Genomic DNA, 9714 nt, shown 5'->3' with positions numbered 1-9714 from the left:
TTTCAGGGTGTCATTGACTTTGTTTTCATCTCCTGGGCAAAATTTGTATCTATTCTTTAATCACAGGTGAACCACAGAGCTCATTTTCCCTGTCCAACTGAGCTAACTGAAGGGGGAGGGGTATAGATCTACTAACCCATGCATGCCCACTGCCTTTTCCTTATCCACCTCTCTCGGCCTGGTATTCTTGACAGGCAGAGCAAGTTGAGGTAAGAAATGAAACAAGAATGAGGAGAGCTTTTGACCAGCTTGTTAAATGTACATTTTCCTTCTTTCTCTCATTCCCCTCTCCCTTCCCTAAAAGCAAACAACCAAGGGAGGAGAAAAGTAGCTGAAGAAGGCTGGGTGCGGTGGCTCACACCTGTAATCCCAGCACTTTGGGAGGCCGAGGCGGGCAGAACACGAGGTCAGGAGATCGAGACCATCCTGGCTAACACAGTGAAACCCCGTCTCTACTAAAAATACAAAAAATTAGCTGGGCAAGGTGGCGGGCGCCTGTAGTCCCAGCTACTCAGGAGGCGGAGGCAGGAGAATGGCGTGAACCCCCGAGACGGAGCCTGCAGTGAGCCGAGATCGCGCCATTGCACTCCAGCCTGGGCAACAACGAGACTCTGTCTCAAAAAAAAAAAAAAAAAAAAAAAAGAAAAGTAGCTGAAGAAAATGATTATGTGCCTTGTGTGGGAGTAAAGTCAATGCTGAGATGTATGGGGAAAAACATCAGACTCAGAAGTGCTTGGAAAGAGTAGACTTACTTTGCCAGCTTCTCAGCTATTCTTGCTTATTAGGGTGCTTGCTGCTATCTTAGTCCAAAATCAGCACACATTTATATTTAAAAATAGGAAGATCAGTCTGATAGTAGCACAATCCCCATTGATAGCCAGGGGTGAACAGACCAATTTGACTAGCAATATGGGTGTCCTATCTAGTGTATAGAGTTCTGAAAAGCTGTTTTGTTGGCAAGAAGGATACCTTTCTTTACAAAATTAGCTTTGAGCCTGTCCAAAGCTAAGGACATATAAGCATCTGCGTTCAGTGACTGGAATCTCCAGTAAGTTCTCAAAGTCAATATTTAGGAAATTGGACACCTACCATGTACTAGGGTACATTTAGATAATTTCTTTTTGGTAAATACATATAGTCAGCAAATGCTGGCACATATTCAACTAATAGAAAGTAACTCTGGCAGGTACTTCAGCAATATATATAGTCTGGGCTGTGCTGACGGAAAAAAAAGCAGGAACTTGCGGAGCCTTAAGAACCAAAGAACTAAAAATCTTGTTGAATTAAATCCTGGTGAGAGAAATCATCAAGATGGGAAAGTTGGAGGGAACTAGAGAGATAGGAACCTAGAGTTCTCTGATGGCTGATACTTTGTTGTTGTTGTTTTGTTTGTTTTTGTTTTTCAGACGGAGTCTCACTGTTGCCCATGCTGGAGTACAGTGGCACGATCTTGGCTCACTGTAGCCTCTGCCTACCAGGTTCAAGTGATTCTCCTGCCTCAGCTTCCCTAGTAGCTGGGATTATAGGCGTGCACCACTACACTCAGCGAATTCTTGTATTTTTAGTAGAGACTGGGTTTCACCATGTCTTGCCAGGCTGGTCTTGAACTCCTGACCTCAGGTGATCCACCCACATTGGCCTCCCAAAGTGCTGGGATTGCAGGCGTGAGCCACCGTGCCCGGCTGGGTGATAGTCTTAAGTAATGGGAAAAATTATGAACTAGGGCAACTTTCCTAAGACTTCCTTCCTCTGGGAAAAAGAACCCTCTACTCCAAGGAGATCAACAAGTAAAAAATACAGGTGAAGGCTGAAGTGGGAGCAACCCAGTGATAACTACACCTATGTAAGGCTTGTGCAAGACATCTGATAGGTAATAGAGTAAGTTAAGACTATAGGAGACTTCTGAACAAAAGTGAGGTTGCAGTCTGCTCCTATAACCTGTCCTAAAATTTAAGGGTAGTGCTGTAAAGGAAAGTTTGGGAAAGGGCCCGATATTATAAATAATAACAATAGCCACCATGTTTTAAGCTTTTGCTACATGTCTGGCAATGTGCTAGGTACTCTGCATATACATATAAATACCCATCTTGCAAGGTGAGTATTATCCTCATCATATAGTTATAAACATAGGTTGACTTTGCAGAGTCACACACTTGTAAAAACTGTCCTTTTTTTTTTTTTCTTTTTAAAGACAGGGTCTCACTCTATTGCCCAGGCTGGAGTGCAGTGGCATGATCTTGGCTCACTGCAGCCTCGACCTTCGACCTCCAGGTCTCACGCAATCCTCTGCCTCAGCCTCTTGAGAAGCTGGGACTACAGGTGCACACCACCATGCCTGGCTAATTTTTGTATTTTTGGTAGAGACAGGGTTTCACCATGTTGCCCAGGCTGGTCTTGAACTCCTAAGCTCAAGGGATCCACCTGCCTTACCTTCCCAAACTGTTGGGATTACAGGCGTGAGCCATGGCACCCGGGCTAAAATTGTTCTTTCTAAAACTACAGTTTCTACATTGAGTTAATTAGTGTACTTTCCTCTGTGATTTCCCTTTTGTCAGAATGCTATTTTATTCACTAGCCTTGGGCAGCTTAATTCATCTCAGATTTGCATTTAAGAAACCGAGGGCCAGGCACGGTGGCTCACGCCTGTAATCCCAGCACTTTGGGAGGCCGAGGCGGGCGGATCACGAGGTCAGGAGATCGAGACCATCCTGGCAAACATGGTGAAAACCTGTCTCTACTAAAAACACAAAAATTAACTGGGTGTGGTGGCGGGTGCCTGTAGTCCCAGCTACTCAGGAGGCTGAGGCAGGAGGCGGAGCTTGCAGTGAGCCGCAATTGTGCCACTGCACTCCAGCCTGGGTGACAGAGTGAGACTCCGTCTCAGGGAAAAAAAAAATGCCAAACTTGGGCAGATCACCTGAGGTTGGGAGTTCGAGACCAGCCTGGCCAACATGGTGAAACCCCATCTCTACTGAAAATACAAAAATTAGCCGGGCATGGTGGCACATCCCTGTAATCCCAGCTACTCGGAAGGCTGAGGCAGGAGGCGTGAACCCAGGAGGTGGAGATTGCAGTGAGCTGAGAGAGCCAAGATTGCGCCACTGCACTCCAGCCTGGGCGACAGAGCAAGACTCCGTCTCAAAAAAAAAAAAAAAGAAAGAAACTGAGAAGAAAAATATGATGCAAGCAGCATTTCCTATAAGCTCCCCAAAGTAAATTTTGCTCCAAAACTAATTTGGGGGTATCTGCATAGAGTTTCTGGCCAGCAATACTTGAGCAAAAAGAGTAAAAAATAATCTCTCTTGTGGGGAATGAATAGGGTCTTCATCTCTAGGTATGCTGGATGTTTTCTTTCTTTCTTACACTCCTCTATTCTGTAGCCTGTTCTCTGTCCTGGGAGACTGACCTATATGAACATCAATGGGCTTCCTGTGCTTTGGCCTCCAGTTGGATTCAGCCAATAGGGAGCCCTGACAGGAGACTGGGGGAAGAGAAAAGACTGAAGTCAATGTATTGACATCTGCCAGGTGCAGTGGTTCACTCCTGTAATCTCAGCTACTCGGGAAGCTGAGGCACGAAAATCACTTGAACCTGGGAGGCGGAGGTTTTGGTGAGCTAAGATCACACCACTGCACTCCAGCGACTCTATCTCAAAAAAAAAAAAAAAAAAAAAAAAGTCACTGCTTCTCTCAAGGCACTCTCCTGCTCCAGGACCTAGAAACCAATAACTCCTTTTATCCTTTTAGGCCTAATATAGTTATTAGCCTCCAGTTACTGACCTATCCTTTGCCCATACCTTTCAAAATAGCCCTTCATTATTTTGAGAATGTTATTTCCTGTTGGGACCCTGTCCGATACACCTGGTAAAGGTAAGTGATCTTTTAGATTTACAGGCTTCATATTTTATCCATATACTTGAACCTTACTCTCATAGATATAACCTTATATTCTTATGAGCCAACAGTTCTGAAGGGTCAACTGCTGGCTTAAGTAGCAGAGAGTGACACATACCTGTGTGGTTCTCATGGATGGGACGGTGACATCAAGGAGTTAAAAACCTGAGAGACAATAATAGCTCAGACCCCTGTGACTTAGCCCCCAAAGAACCCAAGATGCTGAGCAGCTTTTCAAGCTCTGTGACTGTGGAACCTTCTGTGATTCAAGTCCCCAAAGCCTTACACAAACTGATGGACTCTGTCTGCTGGGGCCCTGGTTTCTCCATAACCTCCCAGGATGCCTCTGAGAAATCAGCTTAGAAATCCCTGAGGATGATGATGCTATCCTCCCGTTGGCACATTCTGGTTTTCCTAAAGACAAAAACTGAGCTAATGATACGATTTTTTAAAAAAGAGTGTTAGCAGGTTCCTTGAGGTCATATTTATCCTTCTATTGTCAGGGATCATTTACTTGAATTCATCCTCTTAATTTATTATTCACTACTCTCTATCAGGGAGAGGTATCTGTATTAATGAACTGCATACTTGGTAGAAGTCTGCTTTATTTTGGGCAAATAATTTTCCCACAAAGCACTTAATTTAAATATATATATTTTATGGTTCTTTACAAATCCCTGTTGCCATATGTTCTTTCCATTCCTTACCAAAAAAACAGCCTCAAAGATGTTGGTTGAATTGCCAAGGTCACATAGAAAACAAGCGGTAGAGACCCACGACTGTTGCTCTCACTGCAACATAGTTCTGTTAGCTCTGAGTTCAGTTTAGATACTCTTTGGCTAAAGAAGTCACCATAGTGATAAATACTAATAAAAGAACATATTTTATAATTAAACTACAACCAGGACTTTAACCTATAAATTACTGCTGCCCGCAAAGAATTACAAGATTAAATTTCCATTGTATGTATCTCTCTTTTAGATCTATATTTAAACCTTAGGATCATTTACCCTTTTTGTTTGTGACCACCTTCAAGGCAAGAACTATATTTGAGTTTTGTCCCTCAGAGGACTGTGAAAGGCTGCATGCAGCCTTGAAATTTTTCCTTGTCCTTCCTTTAAAATTTCGGTTTGAAGAGGATAATGAAGTCAAGTGACTGGATTCTCTGCTCCTTCCTTGCTTGCTTTCCTGCAGTATCTAGGAAACTAGCACTGGCCCCGAGGCACCTTGGTTTAAGTAAGGCACCCCATACGCGAAAAACTGAGACCTAAAGGACCACTTCAACCTGGTGAAACAAGCGCCAAGCAAAAAAAGGTCAGACTCTGGAGGACAACCAAATTTGGCCAGACAAGCTTAACTGAAATGGAAGTAATGTTCAGAGGGCATTAAAAAACCCTGAGGGTAAAATCTTTTTTTTTTTTTTTTTTTTTGAGATGGAGTCTCGCTCTGTCACCCAGGCTGGAGTGCAGTGGCGCGATCTCGGCTCAGTGCAAGCTCTGCCTCCCGGGTTCGCGCCATTCTCCTGCCTCAGCCTCTCCGAGTAGCTGGGACTACAGGCGCCCGCCACCACGCCCGGCTAATTTTTTGTATTTTTAGTAGAGACGGGGTTTCACCGTGGTCTCGATCTCCTGACCTCGTGATCCGCCCGCCTCGGCCTCCCAAAGTGCTGGGATTACAAGCGTGAGCCACCGCGCCCGGCCCCCTGAGGGCAAAATCTATAGGTGAAAATTATAAAGATACAAAGGGAAAGGCCTAGTGAAAGCAGATCGCAAAGTTAGGAATAGGAATAGCCTATGCGTGAGTTTGAAGGAATTACTGTCTCTCGAGATACCATGCCTTCGCCTTTAGAAAGCGTTTTCACATTCTAGTACTTGAGCTTCTCAACCCCATTTTTCAGATGAACAAATGGAGGCTTCGGGCGGAGTTTTGACCAGTCATGATCACAAGTAATAAAGCGCGGAACTAGGAACAAATTCAGGCTTCCCCAAATTGTTCTCAGCAGTTTCCCGCCGAGGACATTTAGGTAGCAAACGAGAAAGGGACTGGTGAGGCTTCCTTAGCAGCAAGAGTTGGCCCGACCCCCAGGCGGCGCCAGCGGGAGAATGTGGGGCTCGAACTGGGTGGACATTGCAGCCACGCGGGAGTGAAAAACCTGATTTGTAAATTCACACCAGCTGCCGCCTGCGTTAGGCCTTAAGCGTTCTTAGCGCGAGGGTGGTAGGCGGTGCAGGTGGTCCTGTTCCTCCCTCTCATTGGTGCCGGGGATAACGGACAGGTATCCGCAGCCAGTCCCAACCGCAGCAAAGGGAGCATCACGACAGCTACACGCTACCTGGTCCTGAGCGCACGGAGCTTGAGCGCGGCGGCGGCTTCTTGGGGGGTAGCTAAGCGTGCGTGTGACGTCGCGCGCGCTCTCGTCCCCCGTCCCGCTCTCCGCGGGGGCCGCTCCTTAGGTAAGAGCTGCGGGCAGACCCTTGCCTCCAACAGGGACGAATACTTTGCTGTTTTTTGCAGCCTACCCCTCATGCAACCCAAAATCTTCCAGCCAAATTCTCCTCAGGACAAGATTTTCTGATGTGGAACTTCAAGTAACGTACGCTGCAGCTTCATTTTATTTCTCAAAAAATTCCCTCCGCCGCCCCATCCCATAGACTAGGCCTTTAAGAAAGTCTCTCTTACCTCGATCCGGAAACGAGCTCCGAGGGCCTTCCCCAGCCTCAACTAAACTTTACCGGGGTCCCCCGGGCCCTGGCTCACCTCGACACCATTAGTTCGCTCGTCTCCTTTAGGAAACCTTTCCAGACCGCCCCCCGGCGGGACCGCAGCCATCCCATTACCCGGGAGAGCCCAGGGCCCAGATGAAGGCAGAGAGCGAGCCGACCGACTGCCGCCCTCCCCCGCCCGAGTAAAGTCAGGCAGCGGCTGCAGACACGGCTGTATTGGGAAGCGGAGGCTCCTACACAGTAGGAGAGGCACGTCCCAGACCCGGGAGGCCCGAGGACTCTGGACACAGCGCGCGCGGCCCGCCCGGGGCACAGTCTCTCGGGGAGCCCCGAGGGGCGAGTTAAGGCAGCTTGGCTGGAAGGGAGCGGGGAGTGGGAGTCTGCCAGTTCCCCCCGAAATGCTGGCTCACTGAGGGGATGGGCTTCTCACCTCCCACTCCTCTCTCGAGGACAGGGGGAAAGACAGTCAATAAATAAACCCGAGGCGAAAAGGGGCCTCGGGAGACTGCGAGTCGGGAAGGCTGGAGGTGCGGGGCGAGGGGGCGGTGAGACGTCCTGAAGAGCGTCCAGCTCGCGGCCGAGAGGACTCCGGCGCTCCCCACGCTGGAGGCTATGGGCCGCTCCCTTTAAAAGTTGAAACGGCCGCCGTTCGGGACGGCCTGGCGGGAGGAGGGCCCGACGAGGGGATGCTTCGGGGACAACTGGGGCTTCTCGACGTCCACTCTTTTCTGGGCGCGGCCCCGGTAGCCCTCGGGCCGGCCCAGGTACAGGAGGTGCCTCTCGGGACCCCCGGAGTACCTGGAGGGACCTCCCGAGGGGACTCGAGTGAGCAGGGCAGGGGGGGCCCGGTGGCCGGAGAAAGGCAACCTCTGGCCTCCGCTGACGCCCAGCCGGGGAGCGGGGGCGGAGAGCGCGGGCCGGGCGGGGGTAGAGGCGCACCTGCTTTCGGGGGGCACGTCCAGCCTCAGCGGCGGGGCGCACTCGTGGGGCCTGGGGCTGGGGCCGCCCAAGAGGGCGGGGGCGGGCTCCGTCGGGAGCGCCCGAGAGGTTAAAGGGGCGGGGGGCTCGGCCCCCTTTCTGGGCGGCTGCGGGCCGTGCAGGTAGCGCAGCAGTTCCTCCAGGGTGGTGACTTCCACGGCCTGCCCGGGACAGCCGGGCGGCGGCGGCCTCACCAGCACGCGGGGCGCGGGCCCGCCCGCCGCGTGCCCGCCCCGTGAGCGGCCCGGGCCCTCCTTGGCGTTGTTCCTGTTCTGGTTCCACTCCCAGGAGTCCCCGGCGGCGCGGAGGTGTTTGACCGGCAGCTCCGGCGTGGACTCGGGGGTGGGCAGGCAGGCCAGCTCCGGCCGGGGCACGCCCTCCGGAGGCGGCAGGAAGGTGGTGTAGAGCTGCGGCGTCTGCACCGCGTCCCTGTCCTTGGAGGGCGGCGGGGGCTCTGGGCCCCCACCGTGGAGCCGGGCCAAACTGCGGAGGGAGAGAGGGCGCGGGAGCCCCGGAGTCTCGATGTCCTTGCCCCGACGGCGGTGGGCGCGGCGACAAGCACAGGAGACCAGGAGGCCAGAGACTGAGGCGCCCAGGGCAAAAGCTGCGGCCACACTGGCCAGGAGGAGTGGGATGGGGACGGAGCGGGAGGCTGAGGCTGGGGGCAGGTCCCGGCGCACGCCTGCCGACCGAGAGGGAGGAGGGAGGCTCAGCCAAGGGGAGGCGGTGCGGGGGACCTAGGCCCAGAGGCGCCGGCAGTTCCCAGGCCTGACATCATCGTCCCTCCCGCTGCTACTCAGCCTCACTCCTACAGCCTCCACCATCCTCAGGAGTCACCTCTCCTGACTCCTCAGCATACAGCCCAGGCACTACCCCCTCACACTCAGGCCAGAGCTTGGGCCTGGGGATTCCCCATCCCACTTCTGGCCCCTGTAGCCATGCCAAGAGCAACTGCCAAAAACTGCTCGTGCAGGAGGATTCGGGGCTGGGATGCCCAATTCTGGGGAGGGGAGGCTCCAAACAGGCGTTAGTGAGCACCAAACACCAGTCAGTGAGGGGCTTAGAACGCTCCGAGAATCAGCAGCCCCACACTTCACTCCTGTCCCTCCCAAGTAGCCCCCTTACCCCGAGTGTGAGGTCCAAGTGTGGAAGACTGGGGCCGGGGGTGGGCATCACTGGGGGGACTGGGGGTCCCAGGGGAAGGGCCAGGACCCGGAAGCACTGGTGGCAGAGACCAGGTCAGAGCCAGTGAGGCTCTTGATCTCTACCCCTGACACCCTTCCAGGGGTCCTTCCTCCCTCCTGTGGAACCCAGGAGTCCAGAACGCCAGCCTCTAGTTTCTTCTGGGCCTGGGGAAGGGCTCATCATGCAGGACATTGATTTATTTGTTCAAAAAGTACCCTACTGTGTGCCAAGTACTGAGCTACATGCTGGGTATCTGGAGGATGCCGACCCTTTTCCGATACTCCCAGGGTATTCAGAATGCTGCTCTGCTGCTGCCACAGGACACACACTCAGTTATGTGGGCTGAGCAAGGGAAGGTGAGATTGGGACAAGAGGACTCACCATAAGCAGAATCCCCAGGGCCAGCCTGACTCCCAGTAGCTCCGTCTATGAAGAAGGGACAGGGTGAAGATGGGGCGAAAGAGAAGCTTCATGAAGAACTGATGGGGTGACTGTGCCACAGAAGGAGAGGACAAAAGCCCAAGCCTGGGATGGTGTCTGTGGCCATCATGGCCATGTGCAGCTTTGGCTGCAACCGCAGCCACCTCTTCTGTTTACCTTGGCAGTCACCATGCTCCATGGATTCCTGGTTCCCAGCCTGATCCACATCAGTCCTAGGAGGAAAACGAAGTGGCTCTAGAATTCTGTACCCTGTCCCTATCTCCCACTCTGGCCCTCAGCTTGCTCTCTTATTGGTGGGGAATTTATGCTCAGGAAACCCAAGGACCCATCACTTACCCACCAGGTCCCCTGATGTCCACACAGCCCCTAGAGCTATGCCATCCACAGTATGGGTCCTGAGAAGCCAAACAGCTCCTAGGGAAAACGGAGGTGTGTGAGGCTGGATCCCTTTCTACCCCAGTCACTTTCCATTCTGCTGCCTCTTCCCACCCTGG

The 9714-nt window shown here is 52.1% G+C and overlaps 1 protein-coding gene across 7 annotated transcripts in view; it reads right to left on the bottom strand.

Moving 5' to 3' along the window:
* Window positions 1-4484: 4484 nt before the first annotated feature.
* Window positions 4485-9714, bottom strand: part of SEMA6C (semaphorin 6C) — a 29079-nt gene continuing 23849 nt past the window's right edge. For 4 of the 7 annotated variants that reach the window (XM_058439294.1, XM_032154702.2, XM_058439295.1 and 1 more), the window contains 5 exons: window positions 9557-9634; window positions 9377-9432; window positions 9161-9205; window positions 8720-8815; window positions 7128-8276 (listed from right to left, as the gene is read on the bottom strand). In XM_058439294.1, coding sequence (XP_058295277.1) covers window positions 7243-8276; window positions 8720-8815; window positions 9161-9205; window positions 9377-9432; window positions 9557-9634 — 1309 coding nt within the window. In that variant the 3' untranslated portion in view covers window positions 7128-7242. Of the gene's footprint in view, window positions 8277-8719; window positions 8816-9160; window positions 9206-9376; window positions 9433-9556; window positions 9635-9714 lie in introns of all 7 variants that reach the window. The other 3 variants (XM_032154704.2, XM_032154700.2, XM_032154703.2) reach the window with 3 other exon arrangements.

The sequence above is a fragment of the Hylobates moloch genome, unplaced genomic scaffold, assembly GCF_009828535.3.
Source record: "Hylobates moloch isolate HMO894 unplaced genomic scaffold, HMol_V3 SCAFFOLD_5, whole genome shotgun sequence".
Lineage (NCBI taxonomy): Eukaryota > Metazoa > Chordata > Mammalia > Primates > Hylobatidae > Hylobates > Hylobates moloch.
Note: the sequence above shows the minus strand (reverse complement) of the source record. Positions and strands in the feature narration are given on the sequence as shown.